The sequence below is a fragment of the Carlito syrichta genome, unplaced genomic scaffold, assembly GCF_000164805.1.
Source record: "Carlito syrichta isolate Samal-C Ts95f unplaced genomic scaffold, Tarsius_syrichta-2.0.1 Scaffold315771, whole genome shotgun sequence".
Lineage (NCBI taxonomy): Eukaryota > Metazoa > Chordata > Mammalia > Primates > Tarsiidae > Carlito > Carlito syrichta.
This window is the reverse complement of record NW_007259867.1, coordinates 270313-287800: the sequence shown is the minus strand read 5'-3', so window position 1 is coordinate 287800 and position 17488 is coordinate 270313. Positions and strand designations below refer to the sequence as shown.

Below are 17488 nucleotides of genomic sequence, written 5' to 3'. Positions count from 1 at the left end.
AGCCTCGACCTGCTGGGCTCTGGCGATCCTTCCACCTCAGCTGGTTCACTTCTACGCCCTTTCGAACTTTCCAGGCTGAACGTGAGATTTCTCGTGGATTCCTTCTTTGAAGTGGGAGTTGGGCCTCTTGGGCTTTTAAATAATTATTTCACCATTAATTAACTTTTTGGGTGTGGTACCTGACCCCAATTAAAGTATGCAAGAGGGGACCCCACCAAAAAAACAGAATTATCTTGTGGAGGATAGGCCCCTGTAATGCACTCGGAATTTGTTCCTCCAGATCATGCGGTCAACAGAAGTTTTTATCTGAAAGTTCTGAGAAGGCTGCATCACGACCTGCCGTGCCTAGCTGTAGCAAACAGGTGACTGGTTCTTCCACCATGACAGTGCACCTATCCACACTGTGTTACATTGAGCAGTTTTTGGCCAAAAACCAGCCTGACCCCTGTGCCTTATCCTCCCTATTAACCCAATCTCACTTCAAGTGACTTTTTTTGTTGTTTCCCCATATGAAGAAAGTCCTCAAAGGGAAGCACTTTGCTGATATGGAATATGTGAAACAAATAATGACAGAAGCACTAAAAGGCATCAGAATTGATGAGTTCAAAAACTGTTTTGAGTAGTGGAAAAAGCCTCTTGATAGGTGTATTGCATCAGAGAGTACTTTGAAGGTGACTGCAGTGTAAACATGTAAGAATACACAATTTTTTATAAATAAATTCTGGGCTTTTTGGGGTCCCCTCTCAGACTGGTGGGAAGTCCACTCATTTTTTGCTCCCCACCCTAACCCCACTGCACAGTACTGAGGATACAGCAAAAGTTCTCTAGATCCTTGCTAAATACATGAAGTTTGGAGGGCTGAGCCCAAGGCCACCTTCATGGGTGTACAACTTTTCCCTGCATTTAGGAGAGGCCAACACTTGGTTTAATGTTCTGCTGTCACTATCTTAAAATTCTTCATAATGCTTGAACAAGGGAGCCTACATTTTCATTTTGCACTAGGCCCCAAGACTTACTCAGCCCAGGCCTGGCTGAGCCTCTCAGCCAAGATAACTAAAAGAGGAGGAAAGAAGATTTGGATTCTGGGAAAGAGACAGCCTCAGCTCAATGCGTTCTAGTTACATATCAGTAACTTTGCTTTTTGAAAGCAATTCACTTAAAACAAAAAACAAAAACGCAAAGGACTTAATCTTCCTTCAGGCCAGTGTGCCCTGTACCTGCCAAGTCAGGAGGCTCTCCACAAAGCGAGCTGTGAGTGATTGTGAGCTTAGAGGCATCTGGAAAATTCCTCAGGTGCTGTGAAGCACTCTCTTCCACGGTCTAATAAATCCCAAACAACTCCAACAGCTTTTTCTCCCAGCTCTTTTCCTTTACCTCATTCCAAGGAAATTTGCCTCAAGCGAAGAATACACTTAAACCCAGCAAACCATTTTGCAAGAAAGATGTGAGTAACTGAAAGGAGTTGGGCACCAGAACGCCATCTCCATCTTAATGGCCCAGGCTCCTGCCTGTCGTAATTGAGGGCTTATTCAGCCCTCCACGCACCCACCTCTCCAGCCTGATGCTAGAAAACACTGTGCCCCCCTTCATCTCCTCTTGGTTCCTGCCATACCCTCTGACAACTGCCCAGTTGGAGACAGAAGGCTGTGCAGTAGGGGAGCATGAAGCTGGGCACCGGTCGGCCATGCAGCCGGACAGTCCCTCTGTTCTGATGCCAACATGTGCACAACAGCCCGTGCAGGCAGGGCCAAGGGCACCCCAGCTGGGCGTCCAGCTCCCCACAAGGGCCGACTGGCAGGCGAGCCTTCCTGGCTTCAAAACAAATAAGCAGCAGTTTGGTCCTTGGCCCTGTCTCCCTCCCTGTGCCTCCTGAGCTGAAGCCTTAGCTGTCGCTTCACCAGACAAAAACACTCCCAAGTTGGCCGCTCGAGTAAAACTTCAGTCTCACTGAGGGACCAAAGGCAGAATAATGAAGTGAAGAATGATGTGAACGTTGAGGACCTCCTTTTCCTAGTGCTTTTGGGCAGGAAGGGGGCCGGGAGGGGTGGGGCCTCATGGTCAATAACAGCCTAATCAGGCATCGGACGGGGCAGATGCAAAGAGGAGATCTTGCCGGCGCACACACGAGGGAAGCCGGCCTGTTCCCAGGCTCCTTTGTCTGCAAAGTCGGTTTCCTGGCGGAGTCCCTGGGTTGCTCAGGGTGCCCCACTGGAAGGAAGGGACAGGCCCTTCAACTGCAAATGGGGGTAGCAGGCCTCTACTGCAGGAAGAGGGATCAGATTTCACGGGAAAGGGTTTGACAGGACACCTGCCCCTGCCTGTTGGCTGGTGTGTTTGAGAAATCCATTAGAGGAATGTTTTTGCAGCTTTAATCCTCTTACCTGCTCTCCCCTCACACCCCTTTTTGCATCTTCTCTCTGTGCATTCTTCCAGCTACTTCGTTAACGTGTCCACATTAATCACATGCCAGCAGGCCCACTCTGGTTGTTTCTCAGCTCCCCACAGGTCAGAAGGCCTGGTCTTTGGGGCCATCTCTGAGCTGGCTGACCTTTACTTGGCACAGAACTCTGTGCTGAGAACCCATATTTTAGGCTCCACACAGAGCCTGCCTGGTCCCTTCCTCCCAAGAACTCAGTTTCCACAGGGAAGATGTATACCCTGACACATCACCTCTGAAGAATGCCTAGATGCACAGGTTGTAGGATTTGTCCAAACATACATCATGTGATGTACTCTGTGCTTCCTTTTCACATGCAAAGGGCACATCAGGTACATGCCCTCTTGGCCATGGGAAAAACAGAAAGCAAAGACTTTCAGGGGCACATGGGTGAGGCCGCGTCACGAGAATCACATGTGAAACTACAAACTGACATATTTAATCTTGAGCCCCTCTCCAGCTTCTCCCTCACCACCTTCTAGTCTCTATCCTTCCTTGATTAGTAAAAGGATCGGTAGAGCTATAAATTAAATCACAATATTTGGTGTATGTGTGTTCTCATAATACAAATTGTCAAATCTTAATTGTAGGCTTATCCCCCTATGTTCATGAACTTTACATATCCAGTTACAGGGTGTGTTGGGTCTCAGCTAAGTTCTCCCAGTGTAATCCATCAACTTATCTCTTTCTAGGGGTTCCCTCATTCCATCTTCCCCAGAGTCCTCCCTTAGGCTGCAAATCAAAGTTCAGTTCTGTTTAAGTAAGAAGCTAAGTAAGACACTGCCTTCAGCTGGGTGCTCCGTGGAGTTACCAATATCCCCATATCCATGAACTCAGCTGAATGTTTGGAAAAACCTCATTCAGTCTTCTACCCATGGAAGTGTTTCTCACGTACAGACCTGTTTGAGCCTCCCGCCTATTCCCAGGGATCACAAGACAAGCCTGCACTCCTCTGCTGAGGTTTGGATGGGATCCATCAGATCACGGGACACTGCATGGGGCTCACTTGGCAATGCTGCCAGAATGGCTTAGTGGCCTCAGGGCCATCAGCAAGTTTCTGGGCTGACTAATGATTCTATTCCCCAACTCTCACAGTCTCCAAGCCTCAACCTATCCCCGAGGCAGCTTGATGCATCTATGTTACAGAGCACAAAAGATACTGCCCTAATGGAGCATACTCAGTGGCATGCTGACCCTGTGATCCTTCCCTGCGCGCAGTCCTTTTGAGAGATGGCCAAGGTGCAGGGGAAGTAAAGGTACTAAGAGCTTTCTCTGGCTGGGCCTCTGGCTCACGGCTGCACAGGTGGACTTGGGAGTGGGGTCTGAGAAGATGAAGAGTCCTTGGCATTGCCTCACTATGTGGCCTCTGGCAATGTGGAGCTTTCCTCACTGCTTCACTGGTGGGCAGAGAATCACAAAACTCTTCCCAATACCAAGTCACCTGATGAACCATGGCTTGGTATGACCCCAAAGTTAGTCCTCTGAAATAAAATGCTCTGCAAGTGAAAAACCACAGCAGTCGTCTGCTGAGATGAAGGCCAAGTCCAGAAGCAGAGAAGAGGCTGGAGCCCGATGGAGCTTGCCTGAGGTCAGAAACCCAGGTGCCTGGTGAGTGGTTGGGGTTTACTGTCCTAGGCAAGCATCTCAGAAGTCACGCATTTGGGGTAGTGACTAAGCCTTTTACCAGTCTGGAGCCCTGGCACACAGATCATGGTAGCCCACAAAGCTGGGCAAAACCAGCATGTTCCACCGTCAGCATTCAGTTCAGTACCATCCCTCCAGGCATCGTGGAGTCATTCACTTAGCCAGCCAGGTGCTGCAGAATTGTCTAGTATGCCAAGAACTGCAGAAAATACAGAGAAGAAAAGGCAAAACTCCTAACCACAGGGAGTTTTTAATCTAGTAGACAAGGCAGAAGACAATAATCCACACGTGTAGTGTCCTCACCTCCACCAGCGCTGCACCTAAGTCAGCCACCGAGATTGAAAAAGGAACCTAGAAAGGCAGTCAGCAGAGAGAGTTCTGCTCCTCCCTTTACAGGCCCGGAGAGTGGATACATACGTTGTTCTCTTTGGAATTTTTTTTCCTGCCTGTCCAATTGCACAAATAATTTTCTCTCCAAAGCTCTCTTCTGACAGTCAGGGAAACATGACATGAAATGTCTCAAACATACTTTCTGATGAAAGCAAGACATGCTCTCTTTTATTTAAACAACACAGTTTCCATGGGGAAGGAAAAAAAAAAACCTTTCTTTGCAGATGCCAGACACATTCGTTGTTAAATCTTGCCTCTTTCTTTTCCTTGAGTTGAGGTGGGGCTTGCACCCAGGTTTGCGCAGTGGGAGACAGCTGAGAATGGAGAAGAGGTGAAACAGACTGGGGGATGAGAGATGAAAATCAAGATTGAGGGAGAAGACGGGGGTGGGCAGGAGGGGAGAGCGGGCATAAAGGGAGAGAGAATCAAAAGAACCTATTTTGCAATGTCATTAAATGATTTGCAATGAATTGGCCTAAGGCTTCAGGAATTTCTTGACTTGAACCAATTAAAAATATTTTTTTAAAAAGACATAAGAGAATGAGAAATGTGATTAACCCTCAAAGATGGGAGCCATGTCTGCACCAGGTCTGGCAGCCAGATGAACATAGAAGATGCCTGTAGACCACCTCATTTATCTGACTGCAGTGCTGCTATGAGGTAGGGCTGGCAAGCAGAACCAGGGAGTTTCTTCTGGACTAGATGAAGGAATGAAATCGTTTGAAAAAAAATACACTGAAGAAAGAGAAGAAGGAAAAAAAAAAGATGTACTTGCCAGCAACCCACATCACACATATTTTCCTGATCAACCAAATATAAACTATAAACTTAGCAGTGGGAAAATTAATGTGAATCCCGGTGGTCTGGACTCATCAGAGCCTGAGCTGGAGCCTGGCACAGTCTCTGACAGGGCTGGCGGCCTACACAGGAAGAGAGAAAGGCAAGATGAGGCCTAGGAGCTCGAAGGGAGGAGGGAGCTGAGCACTTCAGTGTGGCCCTTAGAGACAGAACCCCAGGTGGGAGAGACAGGGGCACTGCCCTAGGGCCAGTGAGGCTCACAGTGGTCGCCACATTTCTTCCCATACACGGGAACCGCATACTTCCACCAGCACTTCCCATTTCTGACACTGCCCCACAAGGTATCTGTCAGGACATGGACCCATACTCATCGGCATCTCCCTTCAATGCTCCAGAGGTTCCTCCAACATCTCAGTTTCTTTTAATTACTGTTTTAGGCTTCTGACATCCACCCATTTTTCTAAGCCCTAGTTGAGTCTATTTGTCTCTTCAACCTGTTTGCATCCAGAGTTCCTGCATCATCCTTTCTTACTCATTTCCTGGACACTTTTACTATATCAGAATTGGTGAAGAAATCTTGAAATCTTTATTTACCTTCTGAACACCCTTTCTGATCTTCTAAAATTTCAACACACTTTATCTGGGAGTCGTCCTCTTTCAAAACACTCGCGGAAGGCCTACCGTGTGCCAGGCCCTGTGTAAACCACTGTGCACACAGAGATGCACAACAGCTCTTGTCTTCCACGTCAAGAGACCATGGCAGGAGAAGACTATGGAAGTAAACCAGGATGCTAAGGAAGCCAGGGAGAGGAGACCCTACTCTAGACTTGGGAAGTTGAAGAGGCCAAGAAAAGATTCCTAGAGAAGATGCTTGAGTCTTGAAGACTGAGAAGGAATTAGTAACCCGAGGGAGGTAGGTGCTCTCTGATGTTGCCAGCTGGTGGAACGTCATTCCAAAGTGAGGAGAAAGTACAAGATGAAAAGTGGGTCTGAGAGGCCAAAAGCATCTTGCTATTAAGCACAATGCTACCTATATTTTTAAAATGCTGTTTTAACCACGATTAGTTTTTTATTTTTTCCTTTTGATTACATTTTTCTCAGTATTAAATGACCATCCTTGGCCAGGCTCGGTGGCTCAGCCTGTAATCCCAGCAATTTGGGAAGCCGAGGCGAGTGGATTGCCTGAGCCCGTGGGTTTGAGACCTGCCAGGGCAACTTGGCGAGACCTCGTCTCTACAACAAAATCAAAAACTAGCTGGGCATGGTAGCACATGCCTGTAGTCTGAGGCGGAAGGATCGCTGGAGCCGAGCGGGTTGAGGCTGCGGTGGCCGGGAGCAGCCACTGTACTCCAGTCTGGGCGACAGAGTGAGACTCCAGTTCAAAAAAAAAAGACCATCCTTTAATTTAGATATGAACACTTGGTGCATTTGCAGGAAAAACTCACTGTTCTATAGCTCTCAGGATTATTACCAGATTTCAAAGATGGTTGAAAGTCTGAAAACAAGGTCAAAGTAGAACTCACTAAACTTCACACTCACACACACACACACACACACACACACATGGGAGCCAAGGGATTTATTTGCTCTCTTGGTTTTTCATTTTGAAAGAATCATTTTGCATCATGTTCCTTTTAAAAAGTCCAGTGATTTCAAGCAATCCTTCCTTCATCTTCCAGTGCAAAAGACTTCTCAAAGTCTGTTGGGCCGGTTGAATCAACACACTATGTGTCCCTCCCTTTTCTTTTTCTTTTTTTTTCTTTTTTGAGTTGGAGTCTCACTCTGTCGCCCAGACTGGAGTGCAGTGGCCGCTCCCGGCAACCTCGACCTGCTGGGCTCCGGCAAGCCTTCCGCCTCAGCCTTCCAAGTAGCTGGAACTACAGGTGTGCGCTACCATGTCCGGTTGATTTTTTAAATTTATTTATTTATTGTAGAGATGAGGTCTTGCCAAGTTGCCCAGACGGGTCTCGAACCCGCGGACTCAGGCAATCCACTCACCTCAGCCTCCCATGGCGCAGGATTACAGGCTGAGCCACCGAGCCCGGCTTCTCTCTTTTCTCTTAGCTGAGAAAGCAGACCTAGGATTTTATTTAAGTGTGTGGCTGTGAGTGCAAAGAATGAATGGGGAGGCAAGTGGGGTGTTTAAGAGTCCAAAAGTGTATCCTTGGTAGAAGAGGCACCATGGACTTGAGGTCACTTTGGTAAATAGTGACCCCTGCTAAACACAAAATGGGAACCCTGGCTGTTTGGGGCAGATATTTGCTGCCAAGATTCCCAAAGCAGAGCTTACACCAAGGGTCTGGCTGGGTTCTTATACCAGGACTAATAGGACTAGTGTTACTGATGTTATTTGAAGATTTCACCAGAATATCAGGAGAAGTTCTTGTGAGGTGTGAATTTCTGCTTGCATCCAATAGAAAACAGAAAGGGTTAATATGACTTTGGCCTAAAGCTATAAAATAGTCCTTATTTATGGTCTATTAAAATATTCGAGTTGCTCAGCATATTTTGGGTGTAAGCCATCTTTCAACAATTTTCTTGCCCAACTGGCAAAATAAAACACACACACCTTATGATGTAAAACAACTAAGTTTCACGCTCAAGCTCGTTCTCCTTTTCCAACTACATTCCCCCCATGTGGAGCTGTCTTGCTGTCTCTCTCAGCCAAGGCGGACTCACACTCAGCCCCAGCTTCCAGCTGCAGTTTTCCTTCCCCCCCCCCGGGGCAGCTCAGGAAGCCACCTGTGTTTTCTTTCCCACCCACCCCCAATTCTTCTTGCTGCCACCCCTCCATCTCAAAGCAAAGGGCTTGCACAGGATTCCCTGATGCCCAAGACCACTCACAAATGTTTTTCCAATTTGGGGCGGATAGCTTTTCCTTGTTTTGTCAAGGAGTCGCTTGCTGACTGAACCAAACTGGGGGAAGGGAGCGGTACTGGAAAAAACACTCTAAAATTTCCTTTCTTAATCAGAAAATGTACATACCCAAAGGAATAAGAGATGAGAATAGCAAGAAATGGGGGAAGCAGGGAATAGGATGAAATAGCAAGAGAGAGACAATATAGCCGGTGGCTAGATTAAGAGTTTGATTGAGTTCACCACGGAAATATCTCACTATGGAAATGAAACTCCCTATGGATGAATCTGCGCCATCCTAGAAGCTGTACCGGTCCTAGGTCTGAGTACACGATGCTGAAAGGTAAATTGAATTAAAAGCCTGAGATGAGAAAGGTATGTGAGGACTCAGAAATTTAAAGATAAAGGTTGTCTTCCTGAGTCTTCCTCAATCTTTTGAAATAGAAATGAGTCACTGCTAGCCTCTGTACTCCCATTAAAATCTGTTCACATCTGTGTCAGGCAACTCATGGGGCTGACTGGCTTTATGTCTAATGTGCTAATGAAGTCGACTTTCTCAGTGCTGGGACCCCAGGTCTTACTGTGCTCTGGTGGAAATTCTAAGTGCTTCCCAATTCTTAGGGCACCAACCTCCAAAATACCCAAACGTAGAAGGGTCAGGATCAGTCCACCTCCCTGCACAAACCAACGGCTGAGTGGAAGAGTAGGCAGCAGTGGACCCAAGAAGCAGAAATGGGTGGCTCCGTGGACTGCACTGACAACATACTGTCATCATGGCAGCTAGAGGTGGGAATCTGGATTGGAGAACACACGTATCTAGGGAACTAAGAAATTCACAGGAAATGGGTTAGTTCTCTCTTGGCTCTGGTTATGACTGGAAGCTCTGTCACCCCCAGGCTGTCTTCCTAAGGATTACTCCCAGAATGGAGTTGAGCAGCAGAGGGCTAGACACAGGCCCCAAAGGCTCCTACAAGGAGACACTTCACAAATGCTTGCTAAGCAAATGGATGAACGAATAAAGTCCAGAATGTCTAAAATGCTTCCAAATACTCCTATCACATATTCTCGTGTTTGATCCTCAAAAACACCCACGAGACTGGTGATATAATCATCATGGTGCTCAGTTCACAGCTGTGGCAATCTAGAGATCAAGTGACCTGTCCAAAGTCACGTAACTCTGAAGTGACAGAGCTGAGACTTCAACCTAGAACTTAAAACTTTTAGTTTGTGTTTTCCGTAATACTAGTTTAGTACTTGTTTTTCCATTATACCATTTTGGTTCTTCATTTTATTCATGGTTTAAATTATGGTGACAAAGGATCCCTGGGTCACTCCCTGGCCTTTCGTCAAAGTCACAGAGTCATGAAGACTCCTTCCTTTTCTGTCAGTCATCTCGCTTGCTGAACGTTCAGAAGCATATGCCTGGCCTTAGTGCTCAAAGGCCTTAAGGAAGGGTGACGGATCTGTTCTCACTGGTACTGGAAGCAACGTAAGACTCCACATTAGCTTGAGGACTACAACTCCCAGGTACAGAATTATAGGTAGCTACCCAGTTACCACATGCTTTATTTCCAGCTACGACTGGGACCTAAAGATGATGGGAGAATTGGGAGAATAAAAGAATAAAAAAATAGAAGAAAGTTAAAAATAAGGGATTATGTAGGAGTTTTCTGAATGGCAGATGATTACCGGTAAGGGGTCGAGAACAGCTTTCACGAGGTCTGCCAGCTCTGAGGAACTGGTTGTGACTACTTGCTGTGCTGTGTTGAGAAATGGTTTGAGGCGGAATCGGGGTCCAGTAAGAAGGAGTACGGTGTCCATTGGCAGTGTCTATTCTTGGGCCAGGAGCAGACTGGACATTTGAGCTGCATAGAGTGGTTGACCTCCTGGTATAAAGTTTATATAAAGAAAGGGAAAGAGAAGTGAAAAGAGATCAAACTCAAAAGCATTCCAGAAAGCAAGAACAAGACAAGGTGATCTGAAGTGAGGCATTAGCAGCAAGAGAGACTTGTAAAAAATAGAGTTTAGGTTAAAAAGGAAAGAAAAAATTATTCTCAGAGAAGAGTGAGATGGACAGTGCGAAGGTGGCCATTATCCACAAGGTCAGAAAAAGCTGAGGTGGAGGGTAGGAGAACACACGGGTGAGACTCTTAGGTGATTCTTGATTCCTGGCTCCACTTTACCTGAAAACCAGAAACTGATATCACCTTTCAGGGTGAAGTCCAATGGATCCCCCCTGCAAGCTCCTGACGCTAGAGTAAAGAGGCCTAGACCAGAAGGTTCTTCTGCTAGAGGACTCCTTCCCATCCCTGAATCCTCAAGACAGGTCCTAGGCCCCATCATTTAAAGCACTCAGAGATCTCTGGGAGTCAGATGCAGAAGGTGGCATCTTGCCAGGTAGGCCAAATAGCAACTGCTTTGTGTGAGGATGAACGTAGGACTGCACAGAGGAAAAGGAAGCCTTACATGCTGAGTGTGTGTGGGTATGCATGCGTGTGCACTGGCACGCCACGACCCAGCCTTTCCTCTAAATGTAGACCGTGCCTTTGGTAATCCCACCTACCGCTCAGCCTCCCTCCTACATCACTCAACCAGCAAAACACAGCCCCCATTCTGCTCAGGAATGTGCTTTCAGAAACTTAATCTAACTGCTGTGTCAGAGCCAAATTCCCCAATGGCATTAACCCAAAGACAGCACACCCCTTTCTCCTGCCTCCACCTGCCTTCCCACCACCCCGTCGCTGCCTCCTCCCACTTGGGAGGCTGCAGTTCCACGCCACCAACTCCCTCTTCTCTGTGACACAGCCCATGCCCGCCCTCTTGATTTCCAGCACTTCTTCCTTCTCCTCAGACCCAGACATTTCACTCCTGATTCATATCTAAATGACAAGCCAATAGTTCTTGGCTTTCAAAGAACTCAGTTTCTGCACAAGCCCCTGCTCCTCTCACTGTGCCTTCTTGGGTTGCAACCAAGCCCTTCCCTTTGTCCTCTCTGCCAACTGCAGATCCCCTCAAGCACCAGAGAAAGAAGCGGCCAGAAATATTTTAAAAATAAAGGCTATAAATTGTCTCTCCTCACACAGATACACCTTGAAATAGAAGGAGGGCTCCAAGATAAATCTTCTACTCTCCAACTCTCCCTTCTCCAAACAATAAAAGGTTCAGCCTGATTCCTAATTAGGCCAAATGAATGGTTATGGAATTTCTGGAGCCTCCACAGACACGTGCTGCCCATTTGCAGATGAAATCTCCCTCCTAGATGAGCAGCATTGCCCTTTGAGGGCACAAACATTGCTAAAGGCACATCTTATTTGTAATAATGAACAACTGGAAGCGCCTAATTGCCAGGCTCTAGGGAAAAAGTTCAGTACATTATGGTAGAAGGGTAATGTTCTGGGGCTATTAGTAATTATGACCATGATTACTGGTGGGGGCTGGGAGGACCGATTTACCTAGGAAGGGGTATGAAGGGACGGGCACTGGAGTGATGGTTGCACGGGTGTACACATATGAAAATATGCATTGGTTGTTCACTGTGGATTAGTACACTTTGTGCAGGGCATGGTGGCTCATGCCTGTAATCCCAGCACTTTAAGAGGCTGAGGCATGCCAGGCTTGGTGGCTCAGCCTGTAATCCCAGCGCTTTGGGAGGCCGAGGTGAGTGGATTGCCTGAGTCTGCGGGGTTCGAGACTCGCCTGGGCAACTTGATGAAATCTCATCTTTACAATAAATCCAAAAAAAATTAGCAGGCATGGTAGCATGTGCCTGTAGTTCCAGCTACTTGGAAGGCTGAGAAGGAAGGATCGCTGGAGTCCAGCAAGTTGAGGCTGCAGTGTGAGACTCCAACTCAAAAAAAAAAAAGAGGCTGAGGTAGGAGAATCACTTGAGCCTAGGAGTTTGAGAGCAGCCTGGGCAACATGGTGAGACCTCGTCTCTACAAGAAAAAAAAAAAACATACACACACACACACATACAAATACACATACAAATTAGCTGGGCATGGTGGCACATGCCTATAGTCCCAGCTACTCAAGAGGCTGAGGTAGAAGGATCACCTGAGCCCAGGAGGTCAAGGCTGCAGTGAGCTGTGATTGTGCCACTGCACTCTAACCTGGGTGACAGGTTGAGACTCTGTCTCAAAAACATTAAAAATTGTTTAAAAAGACTAGTACACTTTGTGTACTTTGTTGTATGCATTTTATACTTAATAAAAAAAGAAAAAGGGCTGGGCTCGGTGGCTCAGCCTGTAATCCCGCATCTTTGGGAGGCTGAGGTGAGTGGATTGCCTGAGCCTGCGGGTTCGAGACCCACCTGGGTAACTTGGTGAGATCTCATCTCTACAATAAATCAAAATGAGCCAGGCATGGTAGCGCGCGCCTATAGTTCCAGCTACTTGGAAGGCTGAGGCAGAAGGATCGCCGGAGCCCAGCTGGTCGAGGCTGCGGTGGCTGGGAGCGGCCATTGCACTCCAGTCTGGGCGACAGAGTGAGACGCCATCTCAAAAAATAAAACATAAAAATAAAAATATAAAAAGTGTAGGTAGGAGCATATGATGATAGGAAGTGTAGCTCTGACCTGAACCCTTCTTGATGTGATGAAATGACCCTCCTTTCCCTCCATTCTCCTCACCCAAGCCTCTAGCGACTTCCACACAAGCACAGCTGGAGGAACAGCCCCACTGGCTGCCCAGGGCCTGTCTCTCTCCCTGAGCACTCACGGTCTACTCTCGAAAAGCCCGACCCTCGGATTCAACGACGGCTCCTTCTGCCACAAAGGAGAGTGGTTCCCATTCTGTGGAGGGCTCCATGTAGCTCAGGGTCAGCTTGACTCCTCACGGAGACAGCTGAGGACACACTCTGGCTTTACCCCGGAGAAAAGGGCAGGGTTGCTGGACTGTTTCTAGGGAAACAGGAATATTGCGAGCAGCCTCCCTTCCACTTTCCTACAGAGCTAAGCTCCTCCAGGGATCTAGGGACCAGTGGGCGGGGAGGGGCTTTTCTCCCCTGCTTTTCTATTGGCCCATCTCTTACCATTCTCCTCCTAGGACTCACGCCTCACACACCCCAGAGATGACAGCTGACTTGGTTAGAGGGGCATTTCAAGAGTCTGCTGTCTTAGATAAGACCCATGACATAGGACCCCAACCTCCTGGAACCACGCCACCCATGAAGGTGATGATGATGGTGACATGGACACCCTAAGCAGGGTTTTCAGAGATAAGTGGGCACTGCCAAGTCATAAGGGAACAAGCCCTGGAGATCTTCTCAAAGTTTAAATCTAAATGCCATTAAGGTCTCAACAAGTTCCCCCACTTCAGGCTGCAGGAAAGGAGTCAAGTTGGAAGTCATTCTTTAAGTTTCCCAGCTAAAGGCTTAGCGTGTAAGAATGGGTGTCGAGGCTGCCCACCACCTTCAGTAGTGTCTTAAATCAGTCAATTCTTGTGTACCCATTTGTATGACAGGTAGAAAATCAGAGAAAATATATACTGTTCCTGGGACATGGCACACCTATGTGGTAGCCACATACAAAGGTAGTACGTCTCATTATTCACATCCATCTAGCCTTCTGTAATGGGGCTCGGTGAGGGAGAATATAGTGGCAACAAGAAACACCTGTCCTGGGTAAGGCTCCTCTTCTAGCTGGGACTGTGTCAAGTCCTTGGCCTTGGCTTTGCTCTGTTGGATCCTTATAATATGCTTAAGTAATTTTGTAAAAACGATGCCTCACTTTCACCAACATGAAAGGAGTAAGAGCAGTCGTGAGGACAAGCTAGCAGGAAGTGCATGAAAGTGCCCCAGAATCCTTCAGATGGGAGGGACCTTGGGAGTACTTGGCCCTCAGTTTCCATATATTAAACTGAGGACCTGTGTTCTTTGTTATGCCACAATCAGAGAAGGTAGAGATCAGCAATAACGCTGATTCTTTATCACAATGTAACAACATAAATAAAAGAATGGCAAAACTAAAAATAATAATAATAATGGTAATATAAAGTCTTCCTCTTGGCCTTCGCTTGGACCACACTGTCACCTAATCTCTTCCTTGTTTCTCTCCCCTATATCTGTTTATGCCTTTGTCACACAGTTTTTTTTTTTTCATTGTGTTCTAGGTATTTGGGCTACGCTTACCCCTTACAGGGAGACAGGAGGCCAAGTCTGGGCTGGGCAAGTGTGTCCTGATTACACATCACCCTGGCCAACGCTCCAACTAACCACTGAGGGAATAGTGTGAGGGGGTTAGTGGGGGAGGGGCGGTGGACAGTTGACACACAGCACCTGAAGCCGTAGGATAACCAAGTAGAAACACACGGCATGGCCCTGCTCTGGACTCCACAGAAACACACACAGTTCAACCACATCAGGGGCACTGACCAGTTCTTTTTCCTGCAGACACTCACTCCAGACATAGCCTCTACTCAGAGTGAAGCTTCCCAAGAACACAAGGGTCCCCCCTCCCAACTGGAGATTACTGGGCAGCTACCATTCTGATTTGAAATTTCAGCAGTTAAGGCCCCTTTTATGGTGAGACTAATGACAGGCAGTATGATTGGGGGGAAGAAGTGGAGGAGAGGAGGAGGGACTGCACCATGTCAGAGAGGCAAGGGAGCAGACTCACTGGCTAGTGTCACAGCGGCTGGCACACTGGCCACAGCCCCCGCAGGCATCCGAGCCACACACTGGTACCGTCCTACAGTGTGGTTGTTGAGGGCAGTGATGACGAGAGTCCCGTGGGTGATGAGGACGCCCAGGGCATCATCCGAGCCATCAAGCTCCCTCCCATTGAGGCGCCAGGTTATGTTGGTCCTTGGGGGTTCCACCACGCAGCCCAGGATCACGGTGCCACCGAGCTTCTGAACAGTGGATGCAGGCTGGACGGTGACCCGAGGGACCTCGTCTGCGGGAAGAAGAGGGACGCAGCCATGAACTGATGCCCCCAAGAAACCAATAACATCACTTTGTCAGGAGCACAGTGCACAGGCAGTCTTCCAGAGCTGGGCATCAGAGGAGCTGATCTTTCTCTGCTGCCCTTGTCCCTTTCCCAATCTGTCTTTGTCCCCAGGTAATAGATTTGGAATGGCAAGGTGTCATAAAGGCAAGTGCTTAAGCTTGGACAGACCTGAGTCTGATCCTAGTGCCACTACTTCTGAGCCATGTGACTTCAGTCTTTTTAAGTTTCAGCTTCTTATCTGTAAAATGAGGCTAATGATATATTTCTCATGGAGTGTTGTGAGGCTTATAAGCAATGCGTGTACGTTGTCTGCCATGACTTCATCTAAGTGCACAATACAAAGCAGTTAGTTATTATTAGTATTATGTCTCCTCTTCCTCCTCCTCCCTCCTCTCATATATCTCTGAAATGAGTAAAACACCAAAATACAACCAATATGATGTTGCCATGATCACGTGTCATCTTATATTCGTGTGTCCCTGAAGCCAGGGGGAATGAAGCGTTCTTTGAAACCCGACAAGAGGATGCCTTTGAGAGAGTTATTGTAGAATGCCTAATGCTTCCAAGTGACAATGGGGACAAAGTGTTCTTCTGAGAGAGGCAGGTGGAGAAGGGTAAGGCACTCACTTAAGTCTGCAAAGCAGCCTGTGGTAGCCAAGAGGAGGCAAGCAAGTGTGACTTCAGGCCTCCTTCCTCTCTGCGTCATCGTCATCCCACGCAGCATGATGTGCCACAGAGAGTCTGAAGTCAACGTCCCATAAGCCGCCCGGGCCGCGTGAAGAGATCCTGGCGGTTCCCAGCAATACTGTTGTGAGAGAGAAAGGGAGAGAAATGGTCATGGTGAGGATGCCTGGGAGGCCCTCGTGGTAACCACAGGGCCCAGCTCTGTCCCTCATTTTCTGCTGACAACATTCAAAGCAGAGGCTTAGTCATGTTCCTGGATGGTCAAAGAACATGCTCACACCATTCCTCATCTAAAAAATGCTTCCACTGAAAGACTAGAAAGAAATATTTTTAAAAATAATAATAAATAAAAGAAGCTTTTTCTTAGTTTCCCCCTTAAGCTAGAGTGATTTTCATTTTCATTTTATTTTAGAGGCAGGGAGGACATGTGTAAGTTTCTTACATGAGTGTATTTCACGATGGTGAGGTTAGGCTTCTACTGAATCTGTCACCCAAATAATGAACATGGTATCCCACAGAAAGTATTTCAGTCTTTGCCCTCTTCCTTTCCTCTCTGCTTTAGGAGTTACCAGTGTCTATTGTTCTTGTTTAGAAGACAGTTTCATCATGGTAAGAATGCCAGAACCTAGCCCAGGGGATCAACAGCAACAAGGACAGGGGAGCACAGGATCCTGAGACGCCGAAAACTACAGCCACTTCCAGGGCACGGGGCAGTGAATATCTAGCACAGATGCTGTAACAGCTGAAGTCATCCTTGCCACTTGCTTGCAAAAGGCCAGATGTCCACGGCCACGTGGCCTAGTGCAGACTACTGTGGGCTGTGGGGCAGCACTGTCGTATGTGACATGCATACTGAACATCCCTTGCCAGATGCTACTAATGAATGAATCCTGAAGTCTCAGCAACTCAGGAAAGTTCTCCTGCTTTGATTCTCCTCAACCCAGCTTCGCGCTTATGTCCCTGTGAACTCCTATTTCTTCCCAGAATCAAACTATTCTCCTCAGCCTGTCTGTAACCCCTGAGCACAAACACAGCCAAGTCATGGTCGGTCAAAGCCCCTCATCTCTTCGGGGCACAGAGCCTTGTTTTGGCTCTACTAGCTGGAGTCCACCTCTCTCTGACCCTGGTGCTAGAATTCTAGACTTATCCATCTCTACAAAATCTGTGTTTCTGACGACTACCCGGGTTGCATCTCTACCAGGACAACATTCCTTTGGGCTTCAGACCATGCCATACCTCCAGCCACCTGACATACCTCAGCTATCAGTCACCCTCCTAATACCTGCCAAGAATATAATCTTCTCCCTTTCCAGGGCGATATTCCATCATACCTCCCTTAAGTTATGCTCTTTACAAGAGTCACCAAAATCACACAGGCAAGTGTACATTCTCACATACACATACCATCACAGACAAAACCAAGATTTTGCTTCTGTGCATTTCACTGATAAATGTACAGGACATTAGCAACTGAGAAAGGCCTATCAACACCCTTATTGGGCAGGGAGGCATTAGAATGAGTTCAGATGGCATTTAGGCCAATATTCCAATGATCTGGACAACGTTCCAATGATCTATGCAGCTGTGGTAATATTATAGTATACGTCTAAGACTGGGACATACACTCAAGATGTTAATTCTTCTAGACCAATTTATCTAACCAGAGACTCTTTCAAAGATCTACAGCCCCCATTGGAAAAGTAGGGGAAGTAGGCTTCCCAACTGAGAGA

The 17488-nt window shown here is 47.4% G+C and overlaps 1 protein-coding gene across 2 annotated transcripts in view; it reads right to left on the bottom strand.

Moving 5' to 3' along the window:
- BOC (BOC cell adhesion associated, oncogene regulated) overlaps positions 1–15875 on the bottom strand; it is a 39546-nt gene extending 23671 nt beyond the window's left edge. For both annotated transcript variants that reach the window (XM_008073227.2, XM_008073228.2), the window contains exons 1-2: positions 15702–15875; positions 14742–15020 (exon numbers count right to left, since the gene is read on the bottom strand). In XM_008073227.2, coding sequence (XP_008071418.1) covers positions 14742–15020; positions 15702–15798 — 376 coding nt within the window. In that variant the 5' untranslated portion in view covers positions 15799–15875. The remainder of the gene's footprint in view (positions 1–14741; positions 15021–15701) is intronic.
- Positions 15876–17488: the final 1613 nt, after the last annotated feature.